The 21,914-nt window shown below is 43.2% G+C and overlaps 1 protein-coding gene across 1 annotated transcript in view; it reads left to right on the forward strand.

Moving 5' to 3' along the window:
- LY86 (lymphocyte antigen 86) overlaps positions 1 to 16,529 on the forward strand; it is a 39,499-nt gene extending 22,970 nt beyond the window's left edge. The window contains exons 2-5 of the mRNA XM_034762263.1: positions 4,501 to 4,587; positions 5,642 to 5,770; positions 11,451 to 11,503; positions 15,848 to 16,529. Of these exons, the coding sequence (XP_034618154.1) occupies positions 4,501 to 4,587; positions 5,642 to 5,770; positions 11,451 to 11,503; positions 15,848 to 15,931 (353 nt within the window). The 3' untranslated portion in view covers positions 15,932 to 16,529. The remainder of the gene's footprint in view (positions 1 to 4,500; positions 4,588 to 5,641; positions 5,771 to 11,450; positions 11,504 to 15,847) is intronic.
- Positions 16,530 to 21,914: the final 5,385 nt, after the last annotated feature.

A 21,914-nucleotide genomic window follows, 5' to 3' on the forward strand; every position in this document is an offset into this window, starting at 1 on the left:
CAGCTCTTCCTCTTGAAAGAAAGTTGGTGGGTCAAATCTTCTACTCCTGAATCCAGTAAAACTTCTATTGCCGTCAGTGCCTCCACTCATAGATATTAACGTGTGCTTAATAACTATATACTTCATACTTAAATATCTGAGCCATCTTATCCAGGGCTACACATTTTATACTCATTGGCTGAGGGACTACATTTTCTGGCATATTCTGAACAGTGCTGAGCACACAGATGGTGCCCAGTGAATAATACAAATCATGATAATAATCATCAACTTTATGGACTCTGTGGATGTAATTTCTATTCTTTGTTCTGGAATTGGCCTGGATACAGTTGAAACCTTAAGAATTTGAGGCATAAATACATCTGATACTTTTATGACACTTTCTGATTCCTTCCTTTTCTCGAACTCAGAACAAAAAAATGACAAAACAAAATGGTTTTCAGTTAAAATGTAAAATTGCACAGTAGCCATTGCTCTACAACCCAGCATGGGACAGAACCTGCCACCTCTTGGGAGTTAAGTGATCTCCTCTTATCTGACTCTCATTCTCCAGCCTTCCTGACCTCTGTGCTGCTTTTCATGCTGTCAACCAGGACATCCATTCTAACCTCCTGGGACCATTTGCTGGAGTCTCAGAGAACTGGCCACCTTGGTTTTGCTCTCATCTATCAGAGTCCTCTTTTTTTGGCAGCATGCAGCAGAGAGATAGCTCCTTATCCAGCAAACGAGCCTTTCTCTGAAAGACCTGAGTACTACTCCCCGCATAGACTTACTGCATGATCTCAGGCCAGTGTGTTAAGGACAGAGTTTCAAAAACCTTTTAAAAAGAACAGGAGTATTTGCGGATACAGCTTAACACAGCTGCTATTCTGAAACCTGTCAAACCATTTTAGGCACCCAAAGATGTAGCTAGGCATCTAGTGGGGTTTACAAAGCACCTAACCTTCTAGGCACTTTTGAAAATCATGCTAGGTCCCTAAATACCTTTGAAAATCTGGCCTTTAGAATGAATGTGCCTCAGTGCCCCACCTGTACAATGAGGCTATGCATCCGAAGAAGTGAGGTTTTTACTCACGAAAGCTTATGCCCAAATAAATCTGTTAGTCTTTAAGGTGCCACCAGACTCTTTGTTGTTTTTGTAGATACAGACTAACACGGCTACCCCCTGATACTTGACACCTGTACAATGTACAGCACTGCTCTACCTCACCGAGGGGCTGTGAGGAGAAATAGCTTAGACCTTGTGAGGCACTCAGATACTACGGTGATGGGGCCACATAAGTACCACAGGTATAGTGGGAACTTCTTTATACCACTGCTATCCCTTCCCTTGGTTTTGGCCCTTCTTTTCACATACGTCCCCAAATCTCCCCCTTTCTGAATGTAACCTTGGCTCAGAGGGCTTGGCTGTATTTTTTCTGAGATCCCTGTGTTATCTCTAAAACAGTGGTTCCCAAACTAGGGTTCGTGAACCCCTGGGGGTTCGCAGAACGTTACAGGGGGTTCGCCAGAAAAATGTCACTAATGGCAAACAGAGGACCCCGGGCATTGGAGACAGCAGGTGGGATCCAGTTGCAGGGCAGACACCCTGAGCCCTAGGGAGAGCGGTGCCAGGCAGTAGGGGTTGGCAGCCTGAGCCCTAGGGAGAGCGGGGCCGGGCAGCTGGAGCAGGCAGCCCGAGCCCTGCCCCCGTCAGCTGGGGAGCCGGCAGCCCAAACCCCAGCGCTCCACGCAGGGCTGGCAGCCCGAGCCCAGGGAGAGCGGGGCCGGGCAGTAAGGGCTGGCAGCCCGAGCCCCACCCCTGTCAGTGGGGGAGCCGGCAGCCTGAACCCCAGCCCAAGCCCCAGGGACAGTGGGGCCAGTCAGTTGCAGCCAACAGCCCGAGCCCTGCCCAGGTCAGCGGGGGAGCCGGCAGCTCGAACCACAGCACTCCGCATGGGGCTGGTAGCCCGAGCCCCAGGGAAAGCGGGGCCGGGCAATTGGGGCCAGCAGCCCGAGCCCTGCCCCGTCAGTGGGGGAGCCGGCAGCCCAAACCCCAGCCCGAGCCCCAGGAATTTGTCAAATCTCATCTAAAGCCAGAACCACGGCCCTCCTGGTTACCACCAGCCACAACCTCACCCGAAACTAGAGGTGGGTGAAACATACCAAGCTTTTTTCACAGAAAGTTTTGAATTTTTTTCACATTTTTCAAAATTCCCCAAGAAAAATTTACAAAAAACTGAAACGGAAAAATGGTCCATTTTCAAAAACTGTTTTCATGAAACATTTTCTGATTTTTAAAAACCAAAAATGAATTTATTTTTATTCAAAACCATTTTTTTTTTAAACAAAAGCTAAAAAAACATTTTTGGTTTCTGGTTTTTCTATGTTCATTAAAAAAAGTTTCAATTAAAAATATTTTTCAGAGGTTCATAGATTCTGGGGCCCAGCGGTTGGGGCATCCATCACACTGAGGAAATTTAAACTTAAATCCCTGAAAATATTCATTTTTAGAAGGGGGTTCACGAGATTTCACAATTTAGTGAAAGGGGTTCACGGGCTGTTAAAGTTTGGGAACCACTGCTCTAAAACAACCTCCTCCCTCCCAGCCACCCACTTCCCCAGGAATTCCTGTTTTACAGGCTAGACTTCCAGATCCTTAATTTAATCACCAGCCCTTCCTTATCTTAATCACCCTCCCTCTGTTTGTAAACAAAATACTGACACCCTGCCCCAGGGGCACATCTCCTCTGCAGAACTTACATTTCACACTAATGTTGTGCTGTAGCTAAAAGCTCCACCTGGAAGCTCGCATACCTCCTGTACAAAACTCAGGGGGGGCTCCTGCCCCACTTTGCCCCCCTAAATGGTGCCCCGCTAGAATTGCAAAGATGTGAAACTGTCCCTATCCCACCGTTTTCAGTTCAATAAAATGTCACCTACAAAGCCTGGGCTAAGGTTTTCAAAAATAGGAGCATAGAGACTAACAAATTAGGTTCCTAAGTCCTTAACTAGGCACCTAAGTGACCTGATTTTCATTCACCAGGCAACTTTCCCTGAAGTCACCCACGGTTTCTGAAATGTTTTTAACAAGTTTGTTTTGGTCTACGCCCGGGGTTCTCAAACTTTATTACACCGTGACCTCCTTCTGACAACAAAAATTACTGCACGACCCCAGGAGGGGGGGACCGAAGCCTGAATCTGCTCGAGTCCTGCCGCCTTGGGTGTGGGTGCCAAAAGCCAAAGGGATTCAGCCTCAGGCAGAGGGCCTGTAACCTGAGCCCCGCCACCAGGGCTGAAGCCCTTGGGCTTCTGCCCCAGGTGGTGGGGCTTTGGCCCCAGCAAGTCTAATGTCAGCCCTGATGATCTTATTAAAATGGAGTCGCGACCCACTTTGGAGTCCTGACCCACATTTTGAGAACCGCTAGGCTATGCTTGCAGTTAAACCAGTTCAGCACTGGCTCAGCTGCAGTTGTTGTCGACACCCAGCATCAGAAATGGATATATTGACAAAGCGTTAAAGTATTAAATAATTTAAGGACAGGCCAGGTCCTAATGGCTAGAAAGCAGGAATGTAGGGGGAGGGAGAGGATTTCAATTTATACAAGAGTCTGGTTAGTTTCATGCTGCTATTCAGTGATAGGCAGCAGTAAAACTGACAAGAATCTTGTCAATTTCATACAGCAGCTGCCAGAGTTTGTTGTACCCCAGCACCCAAGCATCCAGCTTGGAGGCATTTTTCATTTCAGAAACATCATGTTTCAATGTTGAAAAAACAAATAGATTTCAATTCGGGAAAAAAAATGAATTTTTGGCGTTTTGTCCTGATTCAGGATGAAAAAATTTCCAAAAACTTTCACATACCTAAATTAAATTTCCCAGCCAGCTCTATTAGGCATTACTGCAATACAAATAGAACGATAAATAATAATTATAGTATTAATTATTATTATCTCAGTGGTTTGAGCATTGGCCTGCTAAACCCAGGGTTGTGAGTTCAATCCTTGAGGGGGCCATTTAGGGGTCGGGGGGGGAATAGTTGGGGATTGGTCCTGCGTTGAGTAGGGGGTTGGACTAGATGATCTCCTGAGGTCCCTTCCACCCCTGATATTCCATGTATGTTCTATTATTAAGCACAAGTCACTGTGATAGAGGGAATGAGAGTTTAGGGACACTGGAAAGTGCAGCTGTGCAAGGACTCTTGTTTCAACTGAGTCCTGATTGCCATCCCTGAACTCCCATTTTGAGTTGTCTCTCCCCACGGCAGGTCCCAGCCACATTCTGGCTGAAAGCGAACGTAGTTGGGATTAGCGTGATGTCGGTGAAATAGGCACAGAGCAGTCTAATCCTTTAGCCACACGATGTCGGAGTATGGGGATTATGTTTGGGAGGATTTCAAAGAAAATATGTGTGACTTGATTTTCATAAGGATTCTATTCTTTTATCGTTATTTTTTATGAAGTAGAGTTCCCATGCATTGGAAATAAAAGTAAAAATCAATTGCCTGTTACCTTTTGACAGATCCTGTGCAAGATTTTGCTCTTAGCATCGATGACTGTTCCAATATCTTAACAAATACTTTTAACGTCAGAGCTGCAATGGTCTTAAGTAAGTAAAGTGCTGTTTTTGAGTGTTACAAATAAGATACTTCATTGTGCATGTGTCAGTGTTAAAGAAGGTCTGATGAATAATAACCAAGTGCTTTTGATAAAACATGAGAGGGTTTATCGCTCTCATGCGAGGGTCCAGGGGCTCAGACACAGATTGGGCCTCAGGAGGCATAGATTCTACTCTCAGTGTGTCTCTGACTTACTGTGTGACCTTGAGCAAGTCACTTCACCCCTCCCCACACCTTTGTTTTTCCTCCCACCCTTTGTCAGCCTGTTCACATTGTAAACTTGTTCGGGCAGGGGGTTGTCCTTTGGGTATTGTCTTCGCTGCAAAGTTAACTCAAAGTTACTCCTCCGGAGTTAGCCTAGCTAGAGAGTGAGAGCGGCCACACCGCAAAATAACACTTGAGCTGCTGTGGCCAAACTGGCCCTGCGCTCACTCGTGTGCATCACTAAGACGTCTGGGGACATGTCTGTTTTCGGGGTTCACAAGCGAGACAAGTTTGAGGGTTATATTACAATCCTTGCACATGCTTGTTCACAACCCCTGACTGCAGGGTTTGAATCCAGTAGCCTCAAAAGGAAGCTACTCTTCATTCAAAAAGAACAGGAGTACTTGTGGCACCTTAGAGACTAACAAATTTATTAGAGCATAAGGTTTTGTGGGATATGCATCCGAAGAAGTGGGTTGTAGCCCACGAAAGCTTATGCTCTAATAAATTTGTTAGTCTCTGCGGTGCCACAAGTACTCCTGTTCTTTTTGAGGATACAGACTAACATGGCTGCTACTGTGAAACTCTTCATTCACTACATGTCTTGTTATCTACCAACAGGGACATTACAGGGCAATTTCTGTATCGCAGGGTGTTCTATGGTTTCAGGAACTCTCAGTGAAATTGGGGCCTAAATAAGAAAAGAATAGGATCTTTTTAAAATAAATAATAAACTAATAATTTAATTCACTTAATTAATAAATTCATTATAAAATAAATAATAATAGCTCAATTTCCAAACAGTTCTCTCCCTGAACTCTTCTTCTGTTTTCTGCGTAGGACAGAACATCAAAGAACTGTCTATGGACATTAATCTCATCATAAATGGGAAGAGTATCCTAGCCTACTCACAGAAACTCTGTGAGCCGAATGGCCGAAGGTTTATTTTCTGTGGAAAGAAAAAAGGAGGTAATTTTACCTAGCACACTAAACACTTGATGGGTGCTGAACACTGCAAGCAGGACACACCTGCTGTGCTGCTGAATGTACCACTACTTCCTAACATTCTGTTTACTTCAACAGAATGTTAGTGGATGACAGAAACACAGTAGGAGAGCGTCCTTTTATTTTTAAAGTCTTCTTTTTGCATAACGGGCTCACTAGCTTGTGTTTTAATGGCACAGAGGTCTGAGTGCTATATACATCAGAGTTCACGGGGAATTTAGAAGGATAATCTATAACTCAATATATAAGGTAAATAAGTAGCCTGGGCCTACACCCCTTATGTTCAGTAGCAGTCTTATCTCAGCAAGACTGCTTGCATATCTGAGGACTATTGCAGGACTGTCTCCTATTTTTGTAAAAGCAAGGGCTGAGCTAATGAACAAGATTACTTGAGAAATGTCTCCTATCTCAAAAGTTGTGTTTCCTGTTCACTGATCCATAATCCTTTCATAGAAGTTGCGCCTGAGTAAGGATTAAAGACTGCAGCATTTGGACCACGATACATTTTGGTACCATCTAAAGTATTTGGTTTTATTTAAGGATCTCTAATAATAATAAATTCTTACTCTTCGTGATGCCATGCTCATCTCTTTGGGCTGATTTGAAAAGAAAGGCGGGTGGAGGGCAATTTCCTAGGGAGTTAAGAGAATGGCAGTTTAGTAAGTTAGTTTTGAAAGCTATTTTTCCCGAGTCACCTGCATCTCCATCAGCGCTATGATAATTCATTTCCTGTAGGGCTGTGGGTTTGGTGACCGCACACTGCACTGTTGACAAGATGACCTCAGGGGAATTGCTAAGACATTTCATACAGTACAGAGATATCAAAAAGAATAGAAGAGAAATACTGCACGAGCAACCAATTATGTAAATTCTGCAAACCAGATAGACAGAAAAATTAAATTCAGAGATTTTCTCAATAGTGTACTGAATTAAAGAAAAAATAAGACACCCACAGATCTACTGGAAGATTGTCTTCTTCTGACGAAGTGCTTAATAACACCCTGCAGAAAACGCATTAAGGAGAACTAGAGTCGATCCTGAGCCCAGCACAAGCTGCTGTTTACACATTAAGCCACACAGCCAAACCCTTCTGGGGTATGCAGATCCTTAATCTTAGCCTGGCAGGGAGATTGTTTTCACTAATTGACGTACATCATGATATAAAACAACACTTGATTGTTTAAATAATGCCATGTATCTTCATTTAGAAGCTGCCCTCAATTAATGACGGAACCTTATCACACAGTTGTTAATAGAAGCCATGTGGTTTAATAGCCACTTTCATTGGGTAGCCAGGACTTTCCCATGCAATCCACAGAGGGAAGGGGTTAAGTTTGGTAGATGATGGGGCTCCAAAATTGAGATGTGGTATTTCTAGATAGTCAATGTACATTTTTACACTATGTTGTAATGCAGTTTGGTCTCCAGCCCCACATGGAGCAGCTCAACACAGCCACATTTGAAAGCTGTGTCTATACTAGCACTTTTGTCGATATAACTTATGTCACTCAGGGGTGTGAAAAAACAACCCTCTGAGTGACATAAATTACACTGACAAATGCACCGGTGCAGACAGCGCCATGTCAGTGGGAGAGGCTCTCTTGCCAACATAGCTACAGCCACTCGTTGAGGGTGGTTTAATTATATTGACAGGAGAGCTCTCTCCCACTGGCATAGAGCAGCTACATGGGAGACCTTACAGCGGCACAGCTGCAGCAGTACATCTGTGCCACTGTAAGGTCTCTAGTGTAGACATGGCCCAGTTGTTAGCATTGTTGTTAAATTTGACCATTGCCCTGTGTAGAGAAGGCCATAATTTGAACTGTCAAATATGAGGTGAAGGAAGTGTGAAGATGGCAGAGTGTTCTCTTTTTAGGGCTGAATTTTGTCAATTAGAGCCCCATCTTCATTGCACATTGAGTAACATTTGTAAAGCAAATTTTATTTGACCTCAGTTTAAATATAGTTGCAAGCAGGTTTTTGTTCTCACTACAGTGGCCAACCAAGACTGTAAAGCTTTCTCCTACCCCGCTCCTAAAAAAGCCACAGGCTTTATAGTTTGTTCCATTTATAGATCTTGTGGATCTTTTTTGAGAGAACTAGGAATATATGGGGCTGAGAGAGAGGAGGGTGTAGTGGAAAGGAATTGAGGAGGAGTCGAAGGTGGCTAATAGAGAACATTTTCCTTCCTCTATTATCTTTTACTTCTAGATGAGCAACCCATGATTAGAACTGTCATGTCAGAACAAACATACATGGATGTTTTACCAACATCTTTGTTTCAATTACAGTATTTGTTACCTATCTTTTTACTTTTATTTAAACAAATTGTATAATGGTCACAACTGGACTAGCAAAGCTCACGAGGGCTCTCAAACATGATTCCGAACAACTTATGTCTGTTTCTTTGAGATCTAAACCTATTATACTCTCAGCTGTTCCAAAGAAGGCAAAGAGGTGAACTTTAGTAGTGAAAAAAATCATTGCTAAAGTCTTTGTGGTATTAAGTTTAGAGATGAGCTTCCTCTCTCTAGGGAGGAATTTTTCTGATCGTCGTTCATATCCCACACAAGAAAATAGTTACATAAGAGTTAGGGTTGCTCAAGTGCCCATCAACACAGTCACAAAAACCAGAAAAACCACTCATTCTGGTAACATTAGGATCCACATCCAGCACAACTCAGAGACCTTACCCAATTAATGCCCAAACACACTCACAGACTTTTGCGGCTGCACAAACTCGCTTTTTCAGATCCAACATAGGATGCTCAAAGCACACACCCAATTTCTTGCAATCACACTCAACCGAAAAACCTTAACTCGGACCTTAGTTACAAATGAACATACACATGTAATGGCTTGTGTGTAGAATGAGTTACACTTGCAGAATATGAGATGTGAAGTTAGGTATTTCTTTTGAGTGCAATTGTGAGGAAATGGACACGTATTCTCAGCAAGCAGCTACACCAAAGAGCTGGGTTCTGGTCTGATCTGCCATATGACCTTCAGCAAGAAACTCATCCTCTCCACCTCAGTTTTTCCCACCCATAAAGTGAGTTAAAGATACTCACCCAGCTCCAATATTTATAGATGAGCACTGTTCAGATCAGTTCTGAACCAACAGAATTCATGGCAGTTGTGCCATTGAGTTGAATGGGTGCAGGCCCTAGAAGAGCTAAGTATTACTGTATGATTACTCACACAGAAAAAAGTAAAAATTCTATAAAGGTTTAAAGCCCAGAAAAGGAAGAGGTGGGTGCAGATGTACTGGGGCCTTTATATAGTGTAACAAGTGTGAGAATGTTCAAAGATTTTCAGCCTAAGAAAGAGTTGAGAAAGAGGCGTCAGAATTTCATTATAGGTGTTTTGTCAGAAATGAGAGGCAGCTTCACAAGAACAAGTAACTTGAAGTAATTCTCAGGAAATTCTTACCCGCTCCACTTCCTACTGTAAATTGCTAGAGACCTGTTGATGGCAGGGAGAAGGAGTAAATTACTTTTGTTAAGAAGTAAGAGTGAAAAGAATCCACAAAATAGAAAAGAAAGCCTGAAGTCAGCAGTACCTAGAGACCTTTTTATGATGTTCTGAAGAAAACCTCTTCAGTCATGTTAGCCCTTAAGAGAAGGGTTGAACATGGAAGATAGTGCAAAACAGCCAGTGTTCTTGGGACATTAACAGATGCTGTGACTTATTAGTATCTTGCAAATATGAAGATGGGGGAAATTTTTTACTGGAAAGTTTACCATGATTTGTGAATTGATCCCATAAATAAGATCAGTCTTTCACACTGTATAACCTATGTGAACTCAGACAGGAAAGTTCCAAAGAGGCAATACTTTGCATTCAATGCACAACGCTAAGTGTTTGTCTTAGTTATAATTACGGCAACTAATTTATCTCATTTGCCCCCCACTGATAGGCAAATGCAAGGGTTTAGGAAGATGTACTGTATCAAGAATACTATGTTAAACTGGAATCCCAAAAGCAAGATATGCATTCAGTTGGATTCAGCCTTGGGAGACACTGTTTTCTGCTGTAGCCCCAGCTCTGTAAAGTCCATGGAGAGGCAATCACACTGGTTTCAGGGTCCTGGTTTAAACAACACAGCCACCAAAGTGGGTGGTTCTGGTCAGCTAGGGGTTTGGTCATATTGATTCAGAATATCTCTTGGGAGCCTCCAGTAGCTGAAGATTAAAGCTGCTCTCATCCCCCGCAGCAGAGGCCCACATATTGGTGAAGGGGAGAAGAGTCTATTTCCCCATCTGTGAAGTGGAACTGATATTCACCCAGCTCACAAAAAAATAGAACTCGCGGGTGCACAACACCTACCCTCCTACTAAATTCTAGATCGGCTTCCCCAGATGCCCCAGAAAATAGTACTGGTGGTGGTGGTTTCTGCTCAACACAGTAGTCCTAGGAATAGCTCCTACTGCTACCACCTCAAGCAAGAGTGTGGCCACAACACATGGGCAGGACCTCAGGGTCTCCTAATGGGGGATGTACATCTACAGCCCAGGATTGCCTTAATCTAGCCCTGGTGGGATGGTCAAAGTTTGACTTATGGTGTAGTAGAAAAATTAGCATCTACCTTCACCAGGGAGATACTAGCATCCCCACACGTTCAGAAGCACGTGTGTTGTATGATCTTGCCTATTTCAGTTTCAAACATAGGCTTTGCAAAGCTAGGACACCGCCATTTCACTTTCAATCTCTTGCCAGTTCTGAAATACTCCAGGGCTGACTTCATTGACTAACGTGATCTCTGAAGAGTCTCTATCTCCAACTGTTAGAGAAGGATTCAGAGCCCATACTTCCTCCACTTTTGTCCTCTGCTGTTGTCTTGTTGGGCAGTTTGATCCTGGTTCCAAGCTGCCTGTCCCACTTGCTGCATTTTCCTTCTCAAACACAACCCACTGCAGGAGATTCTACAGAAAGGGGCTGCTTTCTGCACTGCACTGTTCACACCAGCACTTTACAAATAAGACAGCTCCCATCTACACCTCTGCTTCTGCAAATTCTTAAACCTCACTTTAATAAAAGAGGAAATGAAGGCAGAGTGGGCAAGTGACTTGCCTAAGGGGCCCAAAATGTCGACATCAACACTGGGATTAGAATTCAGGATATTTTAGCTGCTGACCCTAAATCCAATTCACTAGACTACAGCTGGCTCATGGCCTGGACTCTCCAGCTGCTTCACCTGTGCCATGGGAAGCATTTTCCTTTTCAAAGAGCTGTTGCCATGGTTGCTCACTTCTGCCCATGAAGCAGGAGCCTTAGAGTCTGAGGCTTCTCTGCTGCATCGAGTAATGACTCAAAATTTTAAAAATACTGCAAAACCCTGTTCTGTTTAGTTTTGCTAAATACCAGACAGGAATTATAGGCCCGGATTCTGCAGACACTGAAGCACCTGCACAACTTTACTCACATGGGCAGTGATTACACTGGGACTCTGAATAATCTCTCTTACACTAAGAAGATGGTCCATACCTTTACACTTCTCTCAGAGAGTTGTTGTCCATAAAGCTTTTTTAAGTCCTAGAGCACTTGTCACCGGGGGTTTCAAAGTATTGCTATAAAATAGTGCATATTATCAGCTGCTTGTTTCTTTTGTGCATTGCACAATCATCATCCATTTGTTTTTCAGAACATATCTACTATGAAGGGCCTGTCACACTGGGAATCCATGAAATCCCCCAAGTAAGTTCCCTGTGGTTATGTCCTGAAATCTAAGAGTTACCTAAGAGCAAAAAGCGCAATAATAATGGGTGATTTCAACTATCCCCATATTGACTGGGTAAATGTCACCTCAGGGCATGATGCAGAGATAAAATTTCTAGATACCAACAGTGACTGCTTCTTGGAGCAGCTAGTCCTGGAACCCACAAGGGGTTGGGGGGCAGCAATTCTTGATTAAGTCCGAACTGGAGCCCAGAATCTGGGCCAAGAGGTAACTATGCCTGAACCAATCAGTAATAGTGACCATAATGTACTTACATTTAACATTCTCATAGAGGGGATAAAAGCCCCCCAAACCCTACCATGGTAACATTTAAATTTGAAAAGGTGAACTATACAAAAATGAGGATGATTGTTAGATGGAAATTAAAAGGAGCTATCACAAGGGTTAAATACCTACAAGTAGCAGGGGTACTATTTAAAAACACCATAACAGAGGTTCAGAGTAAATGTTTACCCCCCAACCAGAAAAGACAATAAGAGGACTAAAAGAATGCCACCATGGCTAATAATCAGAGTAATGTTTAGAAAGACATCTTGATGTCACTGTGGATAGCTCTCTGAAAACTTCAGCTCAGTGAACAGCAGCAGTCAAAGAGGCTAACAGAATGTTAGCAACCATTAGGAAAGGGATAGAAAATAAGACAGAAAATATCATAATGCCACTCTATAAATTCAGGTGCCCCCACACCTTGAATACTTTGTCCGGTTCTGGTCGCCCAATCTCAAAAAGAATATAGTGGAACTGAAAAATGTTCAGAGAAGGGCAATAGAGATGATCAAGGATGTGGAATGGCTTCCATACGTGGAAAGACTAAAAAGATTAGGGTTGTTCAGCTTAGAAAAGCAACGACTAAAGGGGGATATGGTAGAGGTCTCTTAAATCGCGAATGGTGTGGAAAAAGTGAATAGAGAGGTGTTAGTTACCCTTTCCCACAATACACAAATGTGGGATCATTATATGAAATTAATAGTCAGCAGGTTTAATACAAACAAGAGGAAGTATTTCTTCACACAATGCACAATTAACCCGTTGAGCTCATTGCCATGAGATGTTGTGATGGCCAAAAATGTGACTGGGTTCAAAAAAGAATTAGGTCAATTCATGGAGGATAGGTCCATCAATGGCTATTAGCCAAGATGATCAGGGATGCAACCCCATGTTTGGGATGACCCTAAACCTCTGCCTGCCAGAAGCCAGGAGGGAAAGACTCAACTGCCTTGTTCTGTACACTTCACCTGAAGCTCTGGTATGGGCCACTGTTGGAGACAGGATACAGTGACAGACGGACCATTGCTCTGACTCAGTATGACAAGTCTTATGTCCTTAAGAACCACCACATGGTCCTACCAGAATGTCCCTAGTACAGTAACAGATTCGCTCTTCTAGTACTGGAGGCTGGGGACATTCAGCAGGTTAGTTTTCCCCATATTTGTAGTTTGTCCCTCTAATACACTGCCCTGCCCTGACTCTTGCATTGGTAGCAAGGGAAGCAGCGCCTCCTGGTGATTCCTAAGAGGAAGGTCACCTCTGCAAGGAACCATTAGCACCACTGGAGCAATGCTTTCTATACCAGTAGTTGCTGCAAGGAGCTTAAACTTGCTGAAGACTTAAGATGAGAGTCAAGGGTAGTGGGGAAGCGGAAGAAATGGAAAAAGGAAGAAGTGGAGAGGAGGTGAAAGGAGTTTAGACTAGAGGACACAACCTCTCTCTCCCCTCTTTTCCTTACCATCAGTCCCTCCCTTCTACTCTCATTGGCCTATTTTACCCCCTCCCTTTCCCTGCTTATCCATTATGCCTTTGGAAGTAGCATACTCCATACTGAACCAATCTCCTGCTTGAATTTCAACAGACAGGCACACAGTGCCAGAGATGCTGAAAGCCTTCTAGCCTCTGTTTACCTGCCCAGGCACAACTAAACGCTGTGCTCGGCCAGGCAAAGACACTGACCATTTGCCAAAGAGTTGAGGAGGCCAGTGGAAGGGGGCAAAGGGGTCTAGCTCAGAATGGCCATTGGTTAAGAACTTGCAGGTGGGGAGAATCATGGCCACCAAAACTAAAGTGTACAATCCCATTAAGCAGTCAAGGACCTACTACCGCTTCATTCTGCTCATGTTGACTAGTATATAACTCCATGAGACATTGATAAGCAACTTGGCCCATAAGTAGTCCCACTGACTTCAGTGAGACCACTCCTACAATAAGGTTCTTAAAGTGAGTAAGTATATATATTTCATAGATTTTTAAGGTCAGATGGGACAATGAGATTATCTAAGAAAACCTTCTATAAGAATCTGACCCTGTGAGAGTTAGGGAATCCAGACCTAAATAAGAAAGACAGTCATTCTTCTCAGATTTTTTTATTTATAAAAATTCAGTTTTCCAAATTATCAAAAAGTTATAATAAAGTTTAAAGAAATCCAGTCATTCTAGAACAATTGGGACAGGTCACAGTAGCCCCATATCCATCCAAAAGACTATAGAGCACTGAAGAATTAATACATTTATAAGTAACAGAACAGGAAACCAACCTCAATTACCTAATAAGGGCCTAATTCTTCCACTCTGACCCATAAGTGGAATAAGGTACTACTCAATATGTATATGGGTGGCAGAATCTAGCTCTGATCATTATAAACATTGATCTAATATCAGCAATCTCAAGAGAGTCCAGAGGCGACACGCATGGGGAGAAGGCATGCGGGGTCATGTGCCTCCCCAGATTTCTACCAAGGTTTGCCGGCCCCGTTCTGTTACATGGTGCGGCTGAGCCCCCCTCCCTGCATGGCAGCTGCTGGAGCCTATGAGCTGCGCCCCACGGGGAGAGCCAGAAGCAACAGCTGGGAGCCGCAGGGCGGGGCTGCTGCTTTCCAGGCAGGGAGGCTGAGAGTAAGGGGGGAGGGACCTGCATCAGGGGGAGGAGGGCAGTGACTCGAGCTATTTTGGGGGTGGCCAAACCTTTAAATTTTGCCGTCCACTACCACTCACAGCAGATATGAGTTGTCTCTGAGAGACTCTGTTCAGTGGAATCCAGCATAGGCGCCAATTTTCCCTGGCGCCGGTGGGTGCTCGCAGCCCCGCGCCCCTGGCCCCACCCTGACAATTTTTCCCCGTGGGTACTTCAGCCCCGGAGCACCCACGGAGTTGGCGCCTATGGAATCCAATACAAACAAGGCTATATACTCAGGAGCCATGTTGTCATGAGGCCTCCTCCGGAACCTACACTGTACTGTCCCCAAAGAGAGGTTCAAGGGGGAAGAGGCCAGTTACTGTTGCAGAAATCCACATGGTACAGAGAGGAGAATCCCCAGGAAAGCAATCAATTACTAGATGCACACATCTGCCGCCTCAAAGCCAGAGAGCCCTGAACACCCAGAGAGGTTTCTATGAGTGGAGGCCAAAGGCAGCACTGCTCCCCCGTGCCTCCACACTTCTGGTAGGTTTCCTGCCCAGTTTCTGCAGAGAGACCAAATGTGGCTCAAAAATCCAGAATTAAAACAAATTTCTGTATTAAGTCCTCCTCTCAATCTCTTAAGTGAGCTTAGCCACCTGACTTTCCCAATACTTCTGATTGTTAGGAGGAGACAGATGTTTTGACCTATGAAATTAGCATGTCCCCTAAGCCCAGGTCTACACATTTAGACCGTGCATAGTTTCTCTTCTACATTGGGCAGAGTGCTGATGTGAAATTGTCCCCAGAAGGAAGCGTTATTGTTTCCACTTGTTTTGTTGGAACTAAAATACAGCAAGTTCTGTGTCTGTGTCATGTGTTTCTACAGATGATGCTTTTTTTTTAAAATACCCAATTAATATGTTAACGTCTGTGAAAATTCATCTGAAGTTATAATAGTGCAATATTTGAACAATAAGATTAGAGTGGGATGAATCCCAGTCAAAAGAACATTTCTCCCACTCTGATTACACAGCAGCTGCAAAGTAAAGAGAAAGCCTTAATAACAAAAGCCAAGGTGCAATTGTTTCAGAAAAAGCAAAAAAAACAAAAAAAACTGCATGGACCTGAAAGGAATTTTTAAATATCAAAGAGTTTTGTTTCCCTATGGAAGCATTCACCAACATGTTTTAATTTTGAATTTGCTGCGCTATCAACATTTGACATGTACGAAGAGGGACATTTGGCAAGAAAAATGGGCCACACCTTTTACTGCCATTGAAACATATTTGTCTGGAAGAGCTTTCAGGAGGGGCATAACTATTTTATTGAAAAAGGGGTCTCTCTCCTATGAAGCGAGGCAATTCTGTACTATTTGTGCGCTAATCTAATGTTTTGCTTTTGTTTCACACAGGGAGAGTACACAGTTTCAGTGAGGCTGTATAATGGAGATCATCTCACCGTTGCTTGTGCTGATTTTACCATAAAAAATAAATAATTTTTCCCCATATAAACCAAAGAAGCGATCAGAAACAGTTCATTTAAAGGGGCAGGTCACCAAAATAGTGCAAGCTTTGTAGCTAAGAAAGTTAGTTATATTCTACATCTACAGTGATATTGAAGGAAATAATTCCACTCAGAGGTTCGGGTGCTATTCTTGTTTATAATCTATTGTTTTTAAGAAGTCACTAGACCCCCAAGAGGTAATTTATCCTATGACATTCACTGTACTCCATTTGTTTTTGTTTCTATAATATATGACTGCTTTAAAATAGCAAGAGTTTTAAACGCTCAAAAGCCTTCTAGTCCACTAACTACAGAACTGAATGAAACAGGCATTGCTCAGTGAGCTGTCTAGCAGGAGGAGATCAGAGCTTGGTGCTTGAACTCTGCCCTTTTTTCCTGGGCTACTGGAGGCAGGAGGGGACTTAGCACAGTGGTTCCCAAACACGGGCATGCCTGCTAGAGCGATGGCTTTTGTGATTAACACTAGGCAGGGAGTTCCAACCACAGAACCCTTTCCTACCTGAACTTGGTGCAACGAATGTCTGTCTCATTTTATACATGCTGGATCCAATGATAGACTTAGATTGTCCCAGATTGCTCAGTCTGACATGACATGGGATTTGGAGCAACCTTAGTTTAACTAAATGAGAGACAGGCCAACATTATACCAGAGGAGAGGAGTTGCAATTACTGCATTAGGAGAAGAGGGCACTGGCACTGCCCAGGTCTTACTCTTAGAAATATATGCCTTGGGAACCACTATATTGCACTCAGTCTCTGGTGGGGAGGAGGGAGTGCCTCACATTATCCCTTCCAAATTCAGTACAGTTCAGTACCTAGCACAGAGCCATTTAAAAAAAAAAAAGTAAGCTTCCAATGTCTTACATTGGCTATTACAATATCAAGGTCAGGAAGGCACCCACCCCACAGTTAAACTCTCAACATGCACTTAACATTTGCAATCAATACAATATAATGTCACAAAAAGCTGCAGATACCATCTCATTTATTAACAGTGAAGAAAACCAAATTATTTATGTTCAGGAAGACATAAGGAAAGTAGGGAAAAGGCCTACATGATATGGAAGCCTCTTCAGACATCCCAATTGCAGCATTCATCCACATACTTTTATAGAAGCTACAGCATAACCTCACTGTAGCCCTGTAGTGCTCAATGGGGATAGAACATCCCCAGCACTTTCTGTGTAGACTCTTTTTAATAAACCCATGAAAGAGAGACCCAAGAATGTGAACAGAAGTATTCCACCTGCTATTTGAGCAATCCTTGTGTCATATCTGTTCTCTGGAGTAACAGCACTCCACTCTTCGATTTTTTGGATTAGCTTTTTTGTTTTTTACGTCCTTTTTAATGACATGTGAACGACCCTGCTTATATGTTATTATGTCCATCTGCTTCTCAATAAAGTCATATAAAAAAAGAGTCCTTTATGTTCTTTTTTCTGTTTAGGTATTCTGCCTTTGAGGTCCACCCAAAAGGTAAAGCAAAAAACTCATAGAAAAAGTTACAATTTCTTGCTTGAGACTTGAATATCCTCTTCTCCCTGGCTTTAACAATGCAGAGAAATATCAGGATAAGAGATATAAGCCATCTTCAATTCTCTCAGAAAGAACCATTCCCCAACTGTTGCCCCGAGATCTCATCAAAAGAATGCATCTCTGAACTAACAGTCCCACCTGATAAATAACCATTGTGTTCCGAGATGGTCCTCCATTTCCTATCCATGCGGTGGACCTGTTAAACCCAGTTTCACCAACTGTGTTCAAGTTTCAGGGACCTGATCTACACTGTGAAGTTTTACCATGACTGAATATAGTTGTGAATAACCATGTTAACTGACAGTGCTCAACACAAATTAACGGGCAAAGTATAAACTCGGACAAAACATTCAACATACTGACAGCTAATTGTGATTAAACCTTGTTCTGATCAGGGTTTAAACATAATTAGCTGACGCTATGTTGAACACAGTTTATCCTAGTTGCCTGCTAAACAGTACTCAGCATTATGTTAGTTAACTCAATGAGTCACAGCTGTGCTCAGCGACAATAAAGCTATACCGGGTAGACCTCTGAGGAAGTATGGGATATCAGCCCACATACAAACAGTTAGGCAGCATGGTGCATGTGGATGTGCACACAATGACTATGTTGTGGAAAAGCCACCATGGAGACTGACTTTAACTTTTTGTAACCTGCCCAGAAGAAGGTATCACAAAAATGGATACAAAAAAAGTTCCAAAGCTTGTACCTTCTACCAGAAGTTGGTCCAATAAACGATATTACCTCACCCACCATGTCTCTCACAGAAAGAGTTGTATTTATAGGTTTTCCCCCCTAAATTTAAGCCCTCTCTACAAAACTCCTACATGGTTACAAAAGTCAGAACAAACTGACATGGAGAAGAAACCATCAAAATTGCATCTAGCAGTGTTAGTAGCACACGGAAATGTTCCCTATGTCCAGCTCGCTTCCATGACAAACCTTGCTGCTAAAATCCTATTGGATGGCCTTGCCTTCAACCAACCAACCATACCAGATGAAAAACAATCCCAAGGGCCTTCGCTAGTTGAAATACCTCCAACTAAAATAGGTGTCTCCTATGACCTAGACATTGCCCGGGCTTCTTCAATCCAGAAGCATACCTCCAAAAATTTCCATTACCGGAGAAATAAATAAACTGGTCATCTCTTACTTAAGGTGTGGTACTACCTGTGTGCTGTGGACAATCAGTTACGCAATAAACTACACATCCGAGCAACACAATCTCATCTCCGGAAATCAGACTTCTATTGCCTGAGCTAAAATAGATCTCCCTTTGGTGTTAACTGTAGCAGGTCCCTTAAGATATGTTTACACTGCAATAAAACACCAGGCACGGCTGGTCCATGTCAGCTGACTTGTGCTCACGGGGCTCAGGCTGGAGCCTGGAGCTTCAGCTGGAGCCTGGGCTCTGGGACTTTCCCCCTTGCAGAGTCTCCAGAGTTCGAGTTCCAATCCGAGCCAGAATGTCTACACTGCAATTTTACAGCCCCACAGCACAAGCCCCAACTTGGGCCAGCCAGGGGTATTTAATTGCTGTGTATATATACCCTTAGCCTCTTGATGGACCAGCTACTAGAGGATCTCACACAAATACACATACATAAAGCCAGTATATCACACCAAGACCAGCTGAACAGTCCTTGGTTTCCGCACAAACACTGCTTGTCTCTTGCTGTCAGAGAGAATTATGTAAATGACTAAAAATAAACCCAAGTTCTTACTCCCCAAATAAAACTGGAAACACATTTTATTCCTGGTGGTGTACTCGAACCCTTTGCTCAGTTATTTGCTATCTAAGAACTAAGAGGCTTCCCTTGCGAACCCTGCTCCACAGCTTAGCAGCCCATAGCTGCATCTGCTTCCAGATTAAAAAGTGGCTCAGTCCCTTCATCCTGAGAAGCCCCTTGGCTTAACCCAGCTTCTCCTTTTATTTCCTGTTCATAATCAGCCTCAGCTGGGCCCCTCCAGGCTTGGCAGTTTGAGCAGTTTCTGCAGGACAGGGATTTTTGTCTTCTCTGGTCCCAGTATAGCATGTTAACCCCTTCATGTCCCAAGAAGGTGTGGGGCGCAGCCACACTGTGATGCCTGAATTAGAACAGATTTAGCAATTACAGCATTTGTCTTTCCAAAATAGCCTTAAAAAGCTAAATAAAGCTACCATAGCAACAAACAAGTTCTGATTATACCTGGGCTGTGTTAGTGTGAGAGCACATCCTCCAGTGATTCACAGCTCTAGAGAGGAGGAAGGATGCTTTCACAGAAACAAGGACCTGTGAACTTCCCAATCAGCTCTCCTGGAAGCCAGGAGGAGGCAGAAATGAAATCGATGCTAGATTCTGTGCTCAAAGACTTCCCTGAAGGAACTGTGTGGGTTGGAAACAACTTTGGGGATTTGTGTAGTCTTCTGTTGTCTTCAAAGGTGCTATTCTTTTCTCAAAATGAGTGCATGTATTTTTAAGGATCCTTTTTAGACTCTTGAGTGTGTCTCTAAAGAAGGCTCTGGCTGCTCCATTTTATTCTTTCATTGGTTCTCTGGGACACAGTGGTGGGGGAGACCTCAGAAGGGTCTGAATCAGGATAATGGCAAATTAAAACATGAAGTTATCTTCATCCTAGTCCTATACACCACCCAGCTCTCATTGCAACAGAATAGCACACCCATCTTCCTGATGAAGGATCCATGTGGCACCTAGGCCCCACTCTTTTAAGGAACTGCATGGGAGCAAACCTGTGCCTGTGCAGAGCCTCACTGAACTGAAAGGGGCTCCATGTAACACAAAGGTCCAACCACATGTGCTCCTGCAGGACTGGGGGCCTGGATGACACTGTGGTTGGCACATTACAAATGCATAAAATGAATAGATGATGTGGATGTGGGATTTCCATGCCTCCAATGTTGTAAAGCACATTCCAGTTGGGAGCCCCAAAGCAACAGAAGGACTTCAGAGAGTGTGTCTGCACTTCGAAGACTAGCCCAGCACACAAAGCTAAGGACTAAAGGACACAAAGGTCTTGTCTAGATGGCAAGTTAATGCGTGACAAACTGGGGAGTGTATCTTTAGTGTACGGGAGTTCATACACTAACTGGCTGTGTGGACCCTGCTACCACACACCAGAAGTTCCTTGGTGCACTTTGACCTACTCCCATTTGAAATACGAGTAGGGCAATGGCTGGAAGAGCAGTCACCACCCCTCTGTGTCAACTGCATAGGGTATTGGGGCCACTGGATCTGTGTAAAGGGCTCCCCTACTGCTACACCAACAGTTACCTGTGCAGGAAGTAAGTGGTGCAGAGGACTTGGGGTGCCCTTTCCATCACAGTTGATTTTCATCTATTTTGCAAAAATAAATAATTAAATAGTACTTGCCCCCAATGCTACAGATGCAAAACCTTCCCCTGCATGGCATGACAGAGCTGGCTGGAGGAGGTTATACAATGTCTCTTGGGTTCTGCTGAGAGGGGCCCACATGAATTGTTTTGCAAGGGTTACAAATTTGTCTCAACTTCCTGAAGACCCTCCCACCCCCCGCTAAAGTGAGGCTTATAATTAATATCACAGCATGGCTGTTGGGCAATTTGGGGCCATCTCTATATACATATCGTTTAAAAAACAAAACATTGTGTCATCAAGATTTTATACTATTTAGATGTGACTCATTGTACCATCACCACTTGGCCATCTTAGCCATTGTTTGTTCCACTTCCTCTAACCCTCCATCTGTCTGTTTTGTCTTCTTTAGTTTGTAAGCAGAGCTGGTCAAAACTCAGCATTACTGTCTCACAGAAAATTTTGGCATTCCAAATTAGACCAAAAACAAATCTTTACAAAATTTCCCAAAAAATGGAAATTCAGAAAAAAAATGTTTTGGAAAAATTTGTTTTTATAGGAAATGTCATCAAAATTATACACAAATTGGACAAATTCTGAAGCACAGTGAAGCCTGAGGTACAAGACCATGCTGGACTGACAGAGAAGTAAAATGTGAACGGCAATGACAAAAGAAACAAAGGAGACACAGTAAGTTAATGCCACATTTGTGATATGTTTTAAACCCATGAAATGAAAGAAAAGACATTTGTGTTTGAGGTGGATAGAAAGATCATTATTACAAGCCTTTTCTAAAAGGTATCCATCATCATTACTATTACCTAATATTAGAAGTTGACCCAGGTACTAGAAAACTGTTGGGATCAAGAGAAAATAACATTTTCACCAGTTGAGGGCCTCCCACATGCAAAACTAACTAGCCTGAAAGAATTGGAGACAAGCAATTAGTATCAGCCAGCAGACAATTGCCAGGGTGATTTCAAGCATCTCCAAAAAGCCTGAAGAAAGAGATCAGACATACAAGACACACTAAAAGAGACCAGGCTCTTGCTTAGATGGATTTCCAGTACAGTGGCAGCATTA

Source organism: Trachemys scripta, chromosome 2, assembly GCF_013100865.1.
Source record: "Trachemys scripta elegans isolate TJP31775 chromosome 2, CAS_Tse_1.0, whole genome shotgun sequence".
Classification (NCBI taxonomy): Eukaryota; Metazoa; Chordata; order Testudines; family Emydidae; genus Trachemys; species Trachemys scripta.